The 17,824-nt window shown below is 49.0% G+C and overlaps 1 protein-coding gene across 4 annotated transcripts in view; it reads left to right on the top strand.

The window, feature by feature from the left end:
- The first annotated feature begins 322 nt into the window (after positions 1–322).
- Os9 (OS9 endoplasmic reticulum lectin) overlaps positions 323–17,824 on the top strand; it is a 20,822-nt gene continuing 3,320 nt past the window's right edge. The window contains exons 1-11 of one of the 4 annotated variants that reach the window (XM_031349755.1): positions 323–529; positions 940–1,116; positions 1,763–1,826; positions 1,951–2,027; positions 2,234–2,332; positions 15,649–15,859; positions 15,952–16,053; positions 16,224–16,321; positions 16,492–16,546; positions 17,008–17,093; positions 17,270–17,551. In XM_031349755.1, coding sequence (XP_031205615.1) covers positions 368–529; positions 940–1,116; positions 1,763–1,826; positions 1,951–2,027; positions 2,234–2,332; positions 15,649–15,859; positions 15,952–16,053; positions 16,224–16,321; positions 16,492–16,546; positions 17,008–17,093; positions 17,270–17,551 — 1,413 coding nt within the window. In that variant the 5' untranslated portion in view covers positions 323–367. Of the gene's footprint in view, positions 530–939; positions 1,117–1,762; positions 1,827–1,950; positions 2,028–2,233; positions 2,333–15,648; positions 15,860–15,951; positions 16,054–16,223; positions 16,322–16,488; positions 16,547–17,007; positions 17,094–17,269; positions 17,552–17,824 lie in introns of all 4 variants that reach the window. The other 3 variants (XM_031349754.1, XM_031349756.1, XM_031349757.1) reach the window with 3 other exon arrangements.

The following is a 17,824-nucleotide window of genomic DNA, read 5'->3' as shown; positions in this document are numbered from 1 at the left end:
TCATACATTGCAAGAAATATATGAAAAGTAATAAGAAGCTCTATTCCTGACAGCTGGGGATGAGACAACAAGCAAAAGAACACAGGCACAGACCACACCTCGGGAATAAGGAGGTGGTGGGGGGGAAAAGGGACCTAATCTCGCCGCTGATTGGTTCTTGCTCTTGGCCAATCAGAAACAGCTTTTTTTTTTTTTAACAGTGCGACCCGCCTCCCTGGAGGCTTTGACGCCACGTTTACAAATGAGGATGCGTTACATAAGAGAGAGCGCCCGCACAGCCAATGAGAGCTTGGGGCGCTAATGGGCGGGTGAGGACGCTGCCAGGTTTGGGGCGGAAGGAACATCTCCAGCCGAGACGGAGCGGAAGATGGCGTCGGAGGCGCTGCTGTCCAGTCTGTTGGGATTGCTATTTCTGGGGCTCCTTTTACCTGCGCGTCTGACGGGCGGTGTCGGGAGCCTGAATTTGGAGGAGCTGAGTGAGATGCGTTATGGCATCCAAATCCTGCCGTTGCCTGTCATGGGAGGGCAGGTGAGGGGTGTGGGGCGAGGCGAGGGTCCTGTGCAAGAAGAAGGGGCGCACGGTGGAGGAGGAAGGGGAGCTGCGCGTCCGGTGCAGGAGAACGGGGGAATGGAGAAGAGATGGTGGTGTTCCTACGGTCCTGCTGGGAATGGCAGGCAGACCCATCCCCGGAGACCAGGCACCGACAGGGGTGGGGCTCCCCACTGTGGACCTCGGGTCCCCGGGTCGCGGTGAAAGCACCCGGACCCTGCCGGGTAGGGAAGCGAGAGCGCCCTCTCCTCCGCTCAGTCGGGGCAGCTGGAGGACTTGTGGCTTATTCTCTCTTCCCCTGGGCACGTCCCCAGGGTCTGAAGAGGGATCTCGTTGTTCTTGGTCCCAGCCTCTGCCTCCCTGCCCCCTTCCCGACCCTTCTTTCCCAGAGCCAAGCTTCAGACGTGGTGGTTGTGTCTTCAAAGTACAAACAGCGCTATGAGTGCCGCCTACCAGCTGGAGCTATTCACTTCCAGCGTGAAAGGGAGGAGGAGACGCCTGCTTACCAGGGGCCCGGGATCCCTGAATTGTTGAGCCCAATGAGAGATGCCCCTTGTCTGCTGAAGGTGAGAGGAACTGGGGTGGGCGGAGGGAAGTCTTGGGAACGGGAATGGAGGCCGGTGGGAGTTAAGGGGCCATTGGTGTACTAGATATGTTTACGGGCAGGAGCAGGGAAACAAAGACTGCTGAATGTAGGGAAGGGTTTAAGATAGAAGATCTCAAAATAGGGTCAATCAAGACCAGAAGGACGGTGGTAGGACCAGAAGAGCAGGAACCCACCTGTAAAGTCACCTTCTGCTCCCGTTGCTCTTTACCTCAGCATGCCATTGTATCCGAAGAAGTTCAGTTAATACTTGAACCAGTGGGAGTATTCATCCGAGTGCTCCAAGGATACCACGATTTCTTATCTTTATGGAGGGCAGGGAATGTCTTATGCCTGTGATCCCAGACTGGATCACAGAGCATCATGGCCCTGTCTTACCCCTTCCCTGACCGAAGAGGGGAAAGAAAAAGGGAGTGGGTAGGAGTCAGTTATACTTTAGATGTGTGTCTCCAGCCACCAGAAGAGAACAGAGTTGAATGCGGGAGGGGGGAGGGGAGGGGGGAATGCGGTAGGGGAGGGGGTGGGGAGAACTAAGTGACAGGTTGTATATCTTGGAGCCAGGAGACTGTGGTTTCATGCCTCCTGATTGTTCCTCTTTCCATTGTCAGACCAAGGACTGGTGGACATATGAATTCTGTTATGGACGCCATATCCAGCAGTACCATATGGAAGGTGACTCGCTCCTACATTCTCCCTAAGCCTTCATGATCCCGTGTGGATGGTGACCCTCCCTCCCAGTCCTCCCTTCTAGGCCTCATAATGAGAATAATGGGCTTTACTGTGGCTTCCCTTACAGACTCAGAGATCAAAGGTGATGTCCTCTATCTTGGCCACTACCAGTCAGCCTTCAACTGGGATGACGAGACAGCCAAGGTGACTGGGGTTTGGGGTTGGAATGGGGACCGGCTGAGCTGCAGATAGATAGCCCAGGCAACAGGGAGGGTCAGACTGAGCTGGCGTATTTCTTTGGGTTTGGTACCCATCAAGTCCCCTGGGATCTGGTCCTATGATCGCCAGGTCCCTGTGGGAAGGTGTTCCCTTTCTCATGCCCTCTCCATCCCACCTCATGTTTTCTCCAGGCCTCCAAGCAGCATCGACTGAAACGCTACCACAGCCAGACCTACGGCAACGGGTCCAAATGTGATCTCAACGGGAAGCCCCGAGAAGCCGAGGTTCGGGTAAGTCTTCAAGGAAAGAGAATGCTCCCTGAATAGCAGTAGTCGGCCTGCTAAGGGAGGAGGAGTCTTACGCCCTGAAGTCAGCAGCATCTCTTAGGTGTAGAGCCCAGTCTCGGGCTGATATCTAGCGGCCAGCTCAGTGTCATTGTCTGCATCTTCAGAGGTAGTTTAACTCTGTTTCCCATGGCTACCCTCAGTGCTTCCGGCCACATTTCTCCTTTCCAGCGTTTCTCCTTTCCTCCACCTAAGCTGTAAATGTTAGCTTCTGTCTTTGACTCCTTTTGCTCTGGGTGTAACACGGAGACATCGATCTTGACTCTTCCAGCAAAGCGGGAAGCAAACGGGAAGCTCCTGCATGTAGGGAAGGCGTTAGGTAACAGGAAAGACAGATGCTAACATAAAAAGTGAGTCTGAAAGAAGCCACAAGCCAGCAGTTCTCAACCTGTGGGTCACGACCCCACAAGGGTCACACATCAGACACCCTGAATATCAGATATTTACATTATGATTCATAACAGTAGCAAGATTTCAACCAGAAAATTATCTCATAGCCAGGGGTGAGGGCTCACTGCAACACGGGGGACTGTATTAAAGGGTCACAGCATTGAATCACAGCTAAGGAGTGAGGATGAGAAGTGGGGAGAGAGGGCTAGTTCTCTCAAAGCCCTGCTAGCTCCTAATAGTTTTTAAAACTCTCTTCAGGGATGGCAGTGGCCATGCGAGCCTTAAATCCTAGCACTCTGGAGGCAGAGACAGGTGGATCTCTATGAGTTTGAAGGCAGCCTGGTCTACCTAGTGGGTTCCAGGACAACCTCAAAAGTCAGAAGCGTCTCCTCGGCTGGGCGTGACCGTACACACCTGCGCCTCAGTCAGTAGCCTCCTCCTAACATGTGGTCCTCCTCGTCCTCCCGGGTGACAGTTGAGTGGAGGCAGGTGCATGCGGAAAGCTTCCCCATCTACACAATCATAGACACCTACAGAGACCTACCTACAGCACTAGCAGCTGTGGCACCCACCAGCACTAGCTGTATGTAAAACAGATTCACACAGTCAATTGCACAGTAGCATCGAACACTCTGTTTCAAGAGGGGGAAGATGCTTGCCATGTTAGCACTCATCTGTTGTGCGAATACCTCATCGGTGCTCAAGCCAAGCTGTTAGTACGATACCTGTCAGCCATCTTGCAGTGTTGCCAAAACTTTGCTGGTGGGTCCTTGAGAACAGTGTGAGCTGGCTCTGTTGTGCTGTTGGGCGCACTCGCTTCCCCTTCTGCCTGGTCTTGGAGACCATCTGACAGTTCAGTTTCAGTAGTGACTGTCCCACTCTGCTGACTCCATGCTGACTCGTGGGCACCCTGCCTCAGCACAAGGACAGCGCCTCTCCCAGCCTGTGTCCTGCCCCTGATGGCTGCCCACTCCCACCTCATACATCCTTGGCTTATAAGGAGCCCTTCCCATCCCTGTGGCTCTCAGTTTCTGAGTCACTTCATTGCCTCTTGACGCCCAAGCCTTTCTTCTGCACTTGGCTGCCCCTTCCACTTCCCACGTCCTCTCTTCTTCCTTTTTCCCACCCCTCTACACCTGCTAGGCTAAGCTCCCATCAGTTATCAGTTCAGAGGTCATTCTCTCCGTAGGCCCTCCTTTTACCTTCCACGTAGCTCCCCTGGCTGCTGCCTGTGGTGCACACCCAGCCTGGAATGGCTCTGATCTTGCTTCACTGAACACCTGCCTCTATTGCAAGGCACAGGGCACGTGTTCAGGAGACGGGGAAGACGCCATGCAGCTAACTGTTAGAGTACAGTGAAGTGTGGCAGTGGCCTCCTCACACATGGATGTGGCTCTCTGCATGTGGAGCACTGCAGAGACACAAGTGGCTTTCTGGGTGAGTCAATATGGCTAACATTTGAGGCTGGGCACAGTGGTGCATGCCTTTAATCCCAGCTCTTGAGAAGCAGAAGGCAGGAAAATCTGTGAGTTCAAGGTCAGCCTAGTCTATACACAGAGTTCCTGGGCAGACAGATACATAGAGGCCCTGTCTAGAAAGGAAGGAAAGAAAGAAGGAAGGGAGGGAGGAAGGAAGAAAGGAAGGAAGGAAGGAAGGAAGGAAGGAAGGAAGGGACTGGCTGACACTTATTCTATTCGTTGAGTGACTAATTACTTGGTACCAGATGCCATCCCAGGAACTGAGGACAAGAATAAGAAACAGGACAGACATTGTCCCCTCCCTTCTTGGGACTCTTCAGTGAAGTTAGACGGAGACAGATATTAAATAAGATAATTTCAGGCAATGAAACATGCCCTTGTTTGTCTGTTTTTGAGACATGTTCTCATTCTGTCCAGAATGTCCTAGAGCTCACTGTGAAGCCCAAGCTGGCTCCAAACTTAGCGGTCATCCCCTGCCTCACACTCCTAAGGTCTAGGTTTATAGGGGTGAGTCACCCCATGGCAACTTTACAATAACAGACTTTGAAGAATGTAAACGCTCTAAAAGATTGCCAGGACAAAAGGTGTGTGTGTGTGTGTGTGTGTGTGTGTGTGTGTGTGTGTGTGAGCACAGGTATCACTGGGGTAAAACCTGAATGAAGAGGCAGAGCAGAGGGACAAGGCCACTGTGACAGAAACTCGATAAGTATTTTTATCTTGCCGGGCAGTGATGGCTGCATGTCTTTAATCCCAGCACTTGGGAGGCAGATGCAGGTGGATTTCTGAGTTTGAGGCCAGCCTGGTTGGTCTACAGAGTGAGTTCCAGGACAGCCAGGGCTATACAGAGAAACCCTGTCTCAAAAAACAAAAAAAAGGGGCGGGGGCTGGAGAGATGGCTCAGTGGTTAAGAGCACCAACTGCTCTTTTGAAGGTCCTGAGTTCAAATCCCAGCAACCACATGGTGGCTCCCAACCATCGGTATCAAGATCTGATGCCGCCCTCTACTGGTGTGTCTGAAGACAGCTACAGTGTACTTACATATAATAAATAAATCTTAAAAAAAAAAAAAAAAAGTAGGCTGGGTGATGGTGGTGCATGCCGGGTGATGGAGGCAGAGGCAGGAGGATTTCTGAGTTTGAGGCCAGCATGGTCTACAGAGTGAGTTCCAGGACAGCCAGGGCTACACAGAGAAACCCTGTCTTGAAAAACACAAACAAACAAACAAAAGTATCTTTATCTCCAGCCTAGGTTTGCTTGTTGAATCACAGAGCTAATTGCCAATGTCTGACAGGCTTTTTGACTCCATATGCACAGAACCCATCCATCTTCCTTCTTCAAACCTGCTCCCCCTTCACGCTGTAGCCACTGACAATTCTGTCACTTTTAGGCGCTGAAGCTAAAATGGCCATTATCAACCTTAACTCTGTCCCATGTCCAACACAACAACAAATCTTATTGGTTTTTCCTTCAGAATATAAATACGATGTCGGGGTGGGGGAGGGCGTAAGCAAAGCACAGTGTGCGTGTGTGTGCACTTGTATGTGTGTGTGTGTCTGTGTGTGTATGCTTGTGTGCGCTTGTATGTGTGTGTGTGCTTGTATATGTGTGTGTGTCTGTGTGTGTGGTGTGTATATGCGTGTGTGCGCTTGTATATGTGTGTGTATCTGTGTGTTTCTGTATATATGCATGCGCGTGTGTGCGCTTGTATGTGTGTGTGTATGTGTGTGTGTGTATGTATGTGTATGTATGTATATTGATTGTGTGTATTTATAGAGGTCAGAGGTCCATGTTGGGATTCTTATTCTGTAACTGTGCATCACTTTTTAAAAATTAATTTTTTTATGTATAAGAGTTTTGGGGGGCTGGAGATGGCTCAACAGGTAAGAGCACTGACTACTCTTCCAGAGGTCCTGAGTTCAAATGCCAGCAACCACATGGTGGCTCACAACCATCTGTAATGAGATCTGACTCCCTCTTCTTGTGTGTCTGAAGACAACTACAGTGTACTTATATATAATAAATAAATCTTAAAAAAGAGTTTTTGGCTTGCATGTATATCTGTGTGTACTAGAGGAGGCCATCAGTTCCCCTGGACCTGTAGTTACATATGATTGTTAGCCATATGTAGGTTGTGGGAAGTGAGCCCAGGTCCTCCTCCACGGTGTGCATGTGGAAGTCAGGACCACACCCAGGAGTCAGTTCTCACCTTCCTCTGTTGGAGTCCTGGGGCTGGAAATCTGACAATCAGGCTTGGTGACAGGCTCCTAAACCCATGAAAACATCTTGCCTTATTTTTTGAGACTGGGTCTCTCACCAAACTTGGAGGTCACCAATTCAGCTAGACTGGCTAGCCAGCAAACTCGTGTGTGTGTGTGTGTGTGTGTGTGTGTGTGTGTGTGTGTGTGTGTGTGAACACTTTTACAAATGAGCTATCCCCCAGCTGAGCTATCTCTCCAACCCTTGCACCAGACATTGTTGTTCACGTATCATTTTATAAACGTTTAGACTGTGCCCATATCTCAGCTGTCATGACTATACTGCAGTGCAGTGTGTCTTCAGCATGTTTTCTCTCTTATTTGTTTATTTACTTATTTATTTACTTATTTGAGGCAGGTCTCAGGTAGCCCATGCTGGCCTCAAAGTTACTATGTAGCAGAGGATGACCTTGAACTACTAATTCTTCTGGGTTTACCTCTCAAGTGTTCAATTACAAGCATGAACCACCATGCCCTGTTCATGTGGTCCTGGGAAGCAAATGTAGAGCTTTGCATGCTTGACAAGCCTTCTGCCCCGTGGCACGTCAGCAAGCCATGCTCGCACATCTTCACATCAGTCATGTGACAGCCTTAGTTTTAGTCTCTCCACATTCTTTCCATAACGGCTACAGTAATTCACATCCCCACCAACAGTGTGCAGGATGCCTGTTATGCAGCCTTGCAGGCTGTTGGTGTCGTCTTTGTTAAAACCGTCACATCTGGAGTGAGGTGATACCTCACTGTGGTTTCAGTTTGCATTTCCTGATAACTAGAGATGATGAACATTTAAAAAAGTACTTCCTGCCGTTGTGTGTCTTTGTGGACTAGTTAATTTGATCGCTTGTTTCTCTTCTCTTCTAGTTCCGAGATGCCGCTAGATTTGTTGCTCGTGTTTAACCAGGTTGATTTTTGCTATTGAGTTGTGTGAGTTCTTTGTATATTCCGAATATTAATTCCTCGATAACTTTGCAAACGTCTTCTCCTATTCTGAGGACTGTCTTTTTCATTCTTTATTACATCTTATTTACTGTGTGTATGCACATTGTATTTGTGCGTGTGCGCGCGCGCGCGCGCGTGTGTCTGTGTGTGTGTGTGTGTGTGTGTGTGTGTGTGTGTGTGTGTACTACAGTAGAGATCACAGGACAGCCTCTGCTACTCTGTGGATCCCCAAGGTTGAACTCAGGTCATCAGGCTTGGCACAAGTGCCCCATTGGGTGAGCCCTCTCTCTGGCACCTCTTCACTCTTAAAAAAATTATCTATTTACATCAACATGTGTGTATGTCGGTTATGTGCATGCGTCTGAGGTTGGGGCATCCTTTGGAGCTGGAGTTACAAGCAGTTGTAAGCTTCCTAATGTGAGTGCTTGAACTTAAATTCCGGTCCTCTGCAAATCAATACATGTTCTTAACCACTAAGCCACGTCTCCAGCCTCTTCTCTCCACTCTTCTGATTACTTTCTATATGCAGAAGTTTAGTCTAATGCCATGATGTATTTTAGCAGATGTCTGTTCAGTACTCTAATATTTTAATTGACGTTTATGCAATTTTCCATAAGTAAATTGGCCTTCAATTTTTTGTTTGTTTGTTTTTTGTTTTTCCGAGACAGGGTTTCTCTGTGTAGCCCTGGCTGTCCTGGAACTCACTCTGTAGACCAGGCTGGCCTTGAACTCAGAAATCCGTCTGCCTCTGCCTCCCAAATCCTGGGATTAAAGGCGTGTGCCACCACCACCCGGCTCAATTTTCTTGTATTATCATTATTTTGTTTTGGCATCAGCATACATTAACTTCATAACTCTTGAGGCGCATGCCTAATTTTTGAAAATGAATTAATTGGTTAATCTAGTGTATCTATGTGTGAGGTTGTGGGAGTTGGCTCTTGTCCATCTTCTTGAGGCAGTCTTTCTCTCTTTTTCTCTTTCTCCCTCCCTCTCTTCTCTATCTGTCCATCTGTCTCTGTCTTTCCTCTCTCTCTCCCTTTGTCTGTCTGTCTGTCTCTGCTGCTGCTGCTGCTGCTGCTCTAGACTGGATGATCCTATTCTCCTGCAGAACCATTTCCCGGGTCTGAGTTTTCTCCCCCACCCCCTTTTTTTTATTCTCCAGAACATAAATATTTGCTTTCTCTTTTTTCTTCTTCTTTTTCTTTTCTTTTGTTTTTCAAGACAGGGTTTCTTTGTGCAGCCTTGGCTGTCTTAGACTCTGTAGACCAGAATTACATCAAACTCATAGAATCTGCCTACCTCTGCCTCTGTCTGCCTCTGCCTCCCAAGTGCTGGATTAAAGGCCTATACCATCATCACCTGGCAAGAAATTCTGGGGGCTGGAGAAATGGCTCAGTGGTCGCTGATTGTTCTTTCAAAGGTCCTGAGTTCAATTCCCAGCACCCCTGGGTGGTTCTTGACCATCTGTAATGGGATCTGATGCCTTTCTCTGGCCTCCACAGGCACTAGGCACACGTAGGGTACACTGGCACAAATGTAGTGAAGACATACACATAAAATAAAAATGAATAAGTCTTTTAAAACCTTTTTCTTTACTAGAGAGTGTGTGAGTGTTCACACATATTTGTGTGTGTGTGTGTGTGTGTGTGTGTGTGTGTGTACACATGTGTGCCACAGTGCAAGTGTGAAAGTCAGAGAGCTTTTGGAAGTCTGTTTGCTCCTTCCAGCATGGGTTCCAGAGATCAAATTCAAGTCCTCTTGCATGCACTGAGCCATGGCACCAGCCCACAGCCTTTTTTCTTTTTCTTTTTCTTTTCTTTTCTTTTTTTCATTTCATGTTTATTGGGGTTTTACCTGCATACATGCCTGTGTGAGGGTGTCAGATCCTCTGCCACTGGAGTTACAGACAGCTGCGACCTGCCTGCCATGTGGATGCTGGGAATTGAACCCAGAACCCTGGAAAAGCAGCCAGTGCTCTAGCCTGCAGCCCACAGCCGTTTAAATGTGCTTCTAAGCACATTTCTTATCAGCACATACTTGTGAACTCTTTCCAAGTCGGTACAGAAAGAGCTCCAGCTCTTGTACAGGCGCTGCTTTCCTGTCCCACGTATGCAGCCTCAGGTCTGAGCGGTCCTGTGGGTGTGTGAGGGGCTGTCTTACTTCTTTCATTAACATAGAAACACTGTCACAAATGGTCCTCTTGTACCTGCAGAATGTGTGCAGAGCATCGTCTTGGAAATAGACTGGAGGAATTGGAGTGCACTGACAACTTACCCAGCTCAGAAACCCGCTCTCCACCCAGTGGAAGGATGCTGGTCTCTGTATAGCCTGCCAGCCTGGTGTATTTTTTTTTTTTTTTTTTCCGAGACAGGGTTTCTCTGTGTAGCCCTGGCTGTCCTGGAACTTTTTTTTTTTTTTTTAATTTTATGTGTATGAGTGCACTGTACAGATGGCTCGCTCCGGCCCCATGCTGTAGCTGTCTTCAGACACACCAGAAGGGAGCGTCAGATCTCATTATAGGTAGTTGTGAGCCACCATGTGGTTGCTGGGATCCAAACTCAGGACCTTTGGAAGAGCAGTCAGTGCTCTTACCCACTGAGCCATCTCGCCAGCCCCGCCTGGTGTATTTTTAAACTTTAGGAATTTAGCTAATCATTGGCTCCGCATCAGATAAAGAATGTTTTTAGGATGGCTTTATTTTGCATTTCTCTTAAGAAAAGATGTGTGAGTTTACTTGTCTAAGAGTTTCTTGTCAGCTCAGCACTGAGGAGGCAGGGGCAGAAAGCTCACGGTGAGTTCAAGGCCAGCCTGGTTTAAATACAGAATTCCAGGACAGCCAGGGCTACATTGTGAGATAGTCTCCAAACAAACAAACAAGAGTCTCTTGTCCCCTTTACACTCTTTTGTTTTGTCTTTTTGAGACAAGGTTTCTCTGTGTAGCCCTGGCTGCCCTGGAACTCACTCTATAGACCAGGTTGGCTTGGAACTCAAAGAGATCCACCTGTCTCTGCCTCCCATGTGCTGGTTAAAGGCATGTGCCAGCACTGCCCAGCACCTTTACACTTTACCCATAAGTCCCTTTGCCTGTTCCCTGGTGACTTGTCCATCTGGTGGCTGGTCTCATAACCCTCTTTCTCCTTGGTACTGAGGACTGAATGAATCTTTGAGCTAAGCAGAGGCTGCGCTCCTGGCCCTGCAATGTCCCAAGCAGAATGCTTATATCATCCATTTCCAGGCTCCTCCCCTAAACCTGCTCTTAAAGCTTTCATTCTGCGCAGAACACTATTTGGTTGCTCCCGTCCAGTTTGAACGTGTAGCATTTAACATTTTCAGTATGATTCTTAGTGTATGTATGAACACATTTTACTTTTGCTGTCTTTGGTCTGGTCAGGGAGGGTTTGCTTGTTTGTAACCTTAGCCTCGAGGTGCTGGGGCCCTGAAGTGCTGGGGCAAGGCCGTGCGAGATCGCTCTTTCACGTCCAAGCTCTGCTGTGTGAATGACTTTTTTGTTGCGTCTGCTTGGTTCTTGGTCTGTTGTCTCACAGTATTTTACTGTGTAAGTTGTTTGTTCCCCACAGAAAGCCACAGTAATAAGGGCCTGGCCACTTGCTGCCATCCTCAGGAACTACTCTGGGAGCATCAGGGTGCTGCAGCTGCCCTGGTGTCTTTCTCTTTGGCCTCCTTTTTCTTTCTTATCTTTCTTCACCTGCTCAGGAAGCTGTCTGGCTCTTAGATCTTTCCCATGCTCAATCCGAGCATTAATCATCCTGGCAAGAGTCTTGTCTGTGACTTGTCTGTTTAAAATGCCACCAACAGCATGCCTCATGGCCCTGTAGACTCCAGGTTTGCATGGTAACATTTACGGGTGTCCTTTGCTGAACAGTATTTGTTCCCTTGGGGGCTACATGTCCTTCTTGTAGGTTTGCATGTAAGTGGTCAAAGGAAAGACTCCGTTCCAAAGCCTGGAGAACTTCTGGAAGTGCCCCTCCTCTTCCCCTTGTGTTGGCCATTTTGGAAAATTACCAGGCTAGCTCAGAAGGAACCTTCCTTGTGCGACCCAAGTCCAGGTTGGCACACTGAGGACTCAAAAGAACCAAAGAACCAAACAATCGTCCAATTGTAAACACACTTCTCTGAATCTAAGGCCAAACCAGGCAGCACAAGCTTGGGTTTGGGGTTAGGTGGACATTCACTTCATTTTTTAAAAAAATATTTACTTATTTTTTTATGTATGTGAATACGCTGTTGCTATGCCTGTCTTCAGACACACCCAAAGAGGGCATGGGATCCTTTTACAGATGGTTGTGAACCACCACATGGTTGCTGGGAATTGAACTCAGAACCTCTGGCAGAACAGTCAGTGCTCTTAACCCCTGAGCCATCTCTCCAGCCCCTACACATTCACTTCAGTGCGACATGCATAGTTGCCAAAAGGGTGGGACCCAGGACACACAGTGGATGCCTTGCGACTCAGACTGACTGTGGCCAGGTGGTGCAAGGCGAGACCAGACTTCCTAGACAATTGATGCAGTGGCTGCTGGTTCCCTGGATTTGGGTCGGTTTTGGTTTTGGTTTGCTGTTTGTTTGGCAGATGGCCTCTGTAGCTCAGGATGGTTTGAACTGTTCTGAGTGAGACTAGAGATGAACTCCTAATCTCCCTCCTGCCTCCCAGTGCTGGGATCATAGGCGTGTGCCTCCGCTTATTGTCCTTTTAGTGTGATGTTGGCATTTGAAAGTGAAGTTTCTCAAGTTACTGACTTCTGCCTTCTCACCAGTGCTGGGCCTGGTTAAATGTACACTTATAGTTTTACTACTCAGAAGGCCAAGGCAGGAGGATCATTGAGCTCAAGGCCAGAGAGATGGCTCAGTGGTTAAGAGCATTGACTGTTCTTCCAGAGGTCCTGAGTTCAATTCCCAGCAACCACATGGTGGCTCACAACCATCTGTAATGGGATCTGATGCCCTCTTCTGGAGGCAGCTACAATGCACTAATATAAATAAAATAAATCTTTAAAAAAAAAAAGGCCAGACGGGCAACACAATATAGTGTTGTTGTCCAGTGCTGGAGATCAAACCCATGCTAGACAAGTCTCTGGCCACAGCCATGGCCCAAGCCCCTATCTCAAAGAGACAGGCTGAATTGTATCATTCACATTTTCTAATTTCATGTCAAATTAGCTAAACATTTTCAAAGGGTAAACCTCCCTCCGCAGCAGCAGATTTGGCCTTTTTTTGTTTGGTTTGGTTTGGTTTGGTTTTTTGAGACAGGGTTTCTCTGTGTAGCCCTGGCTGTCCAGGAACTCACTAGTAGACCAGGCTGGACTCGAACTCAGTGATCCACCTGCCTCTGCCTCCCAAGTGCTGGGACTAAAGGCATGCGCCACCATCGCCCGGCAGTTTTGGCCATTTGAATGTCCTCTTCCTAATGTAGCAATATTGTCTAAGTTTGAAATTATATGACTTATAGGTTTTCATTCCTGGGACTCAGTCAGTTTGGTCATGAACATCCCCATGATCCAGAGACTCAGTATGTAGCTGAGGCTGGCCTTGAGTTCAGCCTCCCAGTGCTCTGAGGACAGGCGCATGCCTCAGTTTATTAATTTGAATAATTAATTCATTAATTAATTAATGTGGCTGTGCACTTGCCATGGTGTGTGTGGAGATCACAGGACAACTTCAGGTGTTAGTCCTCACCTTCCGACCTATTTGAAATAGGATACTTTTGTTTGCCACTTTGAATTCGGGGCTAGCTGGCATACAAGCATCCAGCGATTCTGTCTCTGCCTCCCAACCTGCTGTAGGAGTTTTGCGATGGCGTGGAAATCCCAGATTAGGCGCATGCCCTTGCATGGTGTATGCTTTACCCATGGAGCCGTCTCATCAGGACTCATGAGCAGTACTGACCTGTAATCGTCATTCCTACTTACCACGTTTTAACTTCCCAGCTGTCCCCTACCATTCTGTTTATAAAATTATACTAACCTCAGAAAATTTTTAAAAAGTCAGGGCTGTGGGATATAGTTAGCAGTTCTTGTTGCCAAGTCCAAAAGCCTGGGTTCAATCCCCAAGACCCACATGGTAAAGGAGAGAATCATCTCCCACAGGCTGTCCTCTGACACACACAGATGCACAGACACACACACACATATACACTCACATGTACACACTCACATACACATACACATATACACGCACACATGTACACTGTCATATACACTCACAGATACACACTCACATACATATACACATATACACGCACACATGTACACTGTCATATACACTCACATGTACACACTCACATACATATACACATATACACGCACACATGTACACTGTCATATACACTCACAGATACACACTCACACTCACACGTACACATGTATACACATGCACGCGCATACACACTCACACACATGCACACTCACACTCACACGTACACATGTATACACATGCACGCACACATATACACTCACACACATGCACACTCACACACGTACACATGTATACACATGCGCGTACACATACACACTCACACACATGCACACTCACACACGTATACATGTATACACATGCGCGCACATACACACTCACACACATGCACACTCACACACACGTACACATGTATACATATGCACGCACACATACACACTCACGCACATGCACACTCACACACACGTACACATGTATACACATGCACGCACACATACACACTCACACACACGTACACATGTATACACATGCACGCACACATACACACACACATGCACACTCACACACATACACACTCACACACATGCACACTCACACAATACACACTCACACACATACACACTCACACACACGTACACATGTATACACATGCGTGCACACACACACTCACACACATGCACACTCACATACAAGTACACATGTATACACATGCACGCACACATACTCACACACATGCACACTCACACTCACACGTACACATGTATACACATGCACGCACACATGCACACACACACGTACACATGTATACACATGCACGCACACATACACACTCACACACATGCACACTCACACACACGTACACATGTATACACATGCGCGCACACATTCTTATTTACCTTCTGAGGTTTAACCTTTTTTCCTAACTAGCAGCTCCATTTCCCAAGCCACAGTGGTCTGTGAGGTTGTTTTTTGCTTCCATATCTTGACTGGTCCTTGATGTCACCTTCCTCGGGGGAGCCCTTGTAGTGAGTGTCATCTCCTGTGGTTCTGAGGGGCACTTCCTGGATAGGGTCAAGGGTCAGGGCTACTCTTCTCTAAAACACTATCCGCTTAGCTCTTTCCTCATTTAAAAATTGGTTGTCTTTTTTTTTTAAGATTTATTAATTATTATAAATAAGTACACTGTAGCTGTCTTCAGACACACCAGAAGAGGGCATCAGATCTCTTTACAGATGGTTGTGAGCCACCATGTGGTTGCTGGGAATTGAACTCAGGACCTCTGGAAGAGCAGTCAGTGCTCTTAACTGCTGAGCCATCTCTCCAGCCCCGATTGTCTTTTTATTATTAAAATGCAAACGTTTTCTTTCCTTCTTGTTTTCTTTCTTTTCTTTTCTTTCTTTCATTTATTTATTTACTTTGTGTGTGTGTGACAGGATGTTGTCCTGTCGCCCACGCTAGCCTTGAACCCAGACTCTCCCTAGTGTTAGGATATAGTTAGAGTGCACACCACAGCACACACGTGGGTGTCAGACGACACCTGAGAGTTGGTTCTCTCCGTCCACTCTGTGGGACACTGGGGATCAAGGTCAAGCCATTAGGCTTGGTGGCAAGCCCCTCTACCCTCTCAGCCGCCTCAGCAGCCCCAGCACACCGTGTTTACCTAGGACAAGGAACTAATGCAAAGGCCTAACTTATCTTATGTTTTTGCCACTTATCAGCTGGCCACGTTAGTAAGGGTCTAACTTGCATCATTTGATAAGTTTCCATGTCCTGGGTGACAGCTGGGGCACTAACGCTTTCCTTGCTGGGTCTTTGTGAAACCAAATAACTGATTCTATGTAGCATATTATGTGCAGTCATTGTTCTGTGTCCAGCACAGTGTGCCCCTGGTGTCCAGTGTAAGAACTCCTTAGCAACAAATATCTGTTCCAAGAACCAAAGGTGGTTTGGTGGCTCTTACAAGTGAGCCTCCCTTCTTGCCCTGCCACAGTTCGTGTGTGATGAGGGCGCCGGCATATCTGGGGACTACATTGATCGGGTGGATGAACCCTTCTCCTGCTCGTACGTGCTGACCATTCGCACGTCGAAGCTCTGCCCACACCCTCTCCTCCGGCCACCAGCCAGCGCCGCCCCACAGGCCATTCTCTGTCACCCAGCCCTGCAGCCCGACGAGTACATGGCCTACCTTCAAAGGCAAGCTGGTAAGAACACAGGACAGTGAGGAGGGACGGGGACGGGGACAGACAGGTGCACATTGATGGTCCCTGGCCTGTGTGCACTCTTTTTCTGGTAGAGTCAAAGCAGCGTGAAGAGAAAATCACAGAGGAAGCTCAGGACACAGACCGCCACGTGTGGAGTGGAGACAAGGCTGCCGGAGCACCCCCAAAGAAAGAAGGTGGGGTGCAGCCTTGGCCAGTCTGATGCTGGCTACAACCACCTTCCTCCCCATCTTCTTGTCCCGTGCAGCAGTTGTGGGTGGCAGTATAAGAGGGAGTGAATCCCTCCAAGTTGGCTTCTTTCTTCTCTCCCCGCTTTCCACATTCTCCTCTGTTCTCCGTAACCCAGATGCCAGTCCAGCCAAGGAAGATAAAGAATCAGAGCTTTGGAAAATGCTTCAGGAGCCAGAGGAGCAGGCAGCAGGAAGAGAGGAGGCCCAGGCAGGGGTGAGAGCAGGCCTCTCTGCTGTCCCTGATGAGCCTGCACTCAGGCCCTGGGATGGGTGGGTCCCTCAAGCCCAGGTCTAGGAGGTGAACCTCTGTCTGTCTAGGGCTGAGAGGAGCATAGAGGGCAGAGGCGAGCCCTCACACCTGAGTCTGCCCCTTCTCCTCAGCAGGAACAGGACCTGAACCAGGAGACCGCAGCAAATCCAGCTCCAAGCCCTCCCAATGGTCAGTCAGCCCTGTGTCTCCCTTAGCTCTTAGGTGGAATAGAGCTGAGCTACTCGGGGGAGGTCGGGAGCCGGGACATCAAGTCCAGTCTTCCCCGCCTCCCTGTGTCTCCTGGTGCCAAGAACTGAACCCAGACTCTTGTATACCGATGCTTTACCTCTAAGCCATCCAACGGCCTGGCCCCAGTGAGCTCACTTCCACTGTTAGCTTCTTTCTGGTCACCAGGACCACTTAAGGCGGTCAGAGGGCACTTACCTGCACTCCTCTGACACGTCATGCCATGTCAATTTGCCCACCTATAGAATGTTGGGGAGGGTAAATGGAAAGGGATCTGTCCCTTCTGAGGACCAAGCTCCCCAAAGGAGTTGTTGCCTTCTGCCAGCTTCCTGAGGCAGAGGGGATGCTCCAAGGGATGATTTAAAATGCCAAGTGCCCACACCTCCTCTCTTTTCCCATCTCAGATTTTCAGAATAACATGCAGGTCAAACTCATCAGGAGTCCTGCAGACTTGATACGACTAATTGAGGAACTGAAAGCTGCAGAAAAGGTACCTGCTCAGGGCAGTGGGACCCGCCTCCTTGCTGTGCGCATTTGAGGAGAGATCTTTACCTGGGATAAACTGGCCCCAGTAGAGCCCAGCCCTGCCCCTGGCTCCCATCCTGTCCCCCACTTATTACAACAGACTCCTTCAAACTGTGCATCTCCTCCCCAACTCTGACCCAGGGGAAGCCAAGCATAAGGCAGGAGCAGCCTGGAGATGATGCCACAGAGACCCCTCAGAGAGAAGTGGAGGCAGCAGAGGGAAAGGGTGGTGAGCCCCGGGGTCTTGTGGAAGAGGAGGACGGTGATGAGGATGAGGACGAGGACGAGGATGAGGACGAGCAGCAGCTCCTGGGAGAGTTTGAGAAGGAGCTGGAGGGGATGCTGCTGCCCTCGGACCGAGAGCGCCTCCGCTCGGAGGTTAAGGCTGGCATGGAGCAGAAGCTGGAAGACATTATCCAGGAGGTGAGCAACCCCTCCCCCCACCCAGGCTGCCACTGTGCACAGTTAATGGGGAGACCCCCCCAGGCTGCCACTGTGCAGTTAATGGGGCGACCCCCCCAGGCTGCCACTGTGCAGTTAATGGGGAGACCCCCCCAGGCTGCCACTATGCACAGTTAATGGGGAGACAACCCCCAGGCTGCCACTGTGCACAGTTAATGAGGAGACCCCCTCCAGGCTGCCACTGTGCACAGTTAATGAGGAGACCCCCCCAGGCTGCCACTGTGCACAGTTAAT

The sequence above is a fragment of the Mastomys coucha genome, unplaced genomic scaffold, assembly GCF_008632895.1.
Source record: "Mastomys coucha isolate ucsf_1 unplaced genomic scaffold, UCSF_Mcou_1 pScaffold4, whole genome shotgun sequence".
Lineage (NCBI taxonomy): Eukaryota > Metazoa > Chordata > Mammalia > Rodentia > Muridae > Mastomys > Mastomys coucha.
The sequence above is the reverse complement of the archived record's forward strand: the minus strand, read 5'-3'. Positions and strand labels throughout refer to the sequence as shown.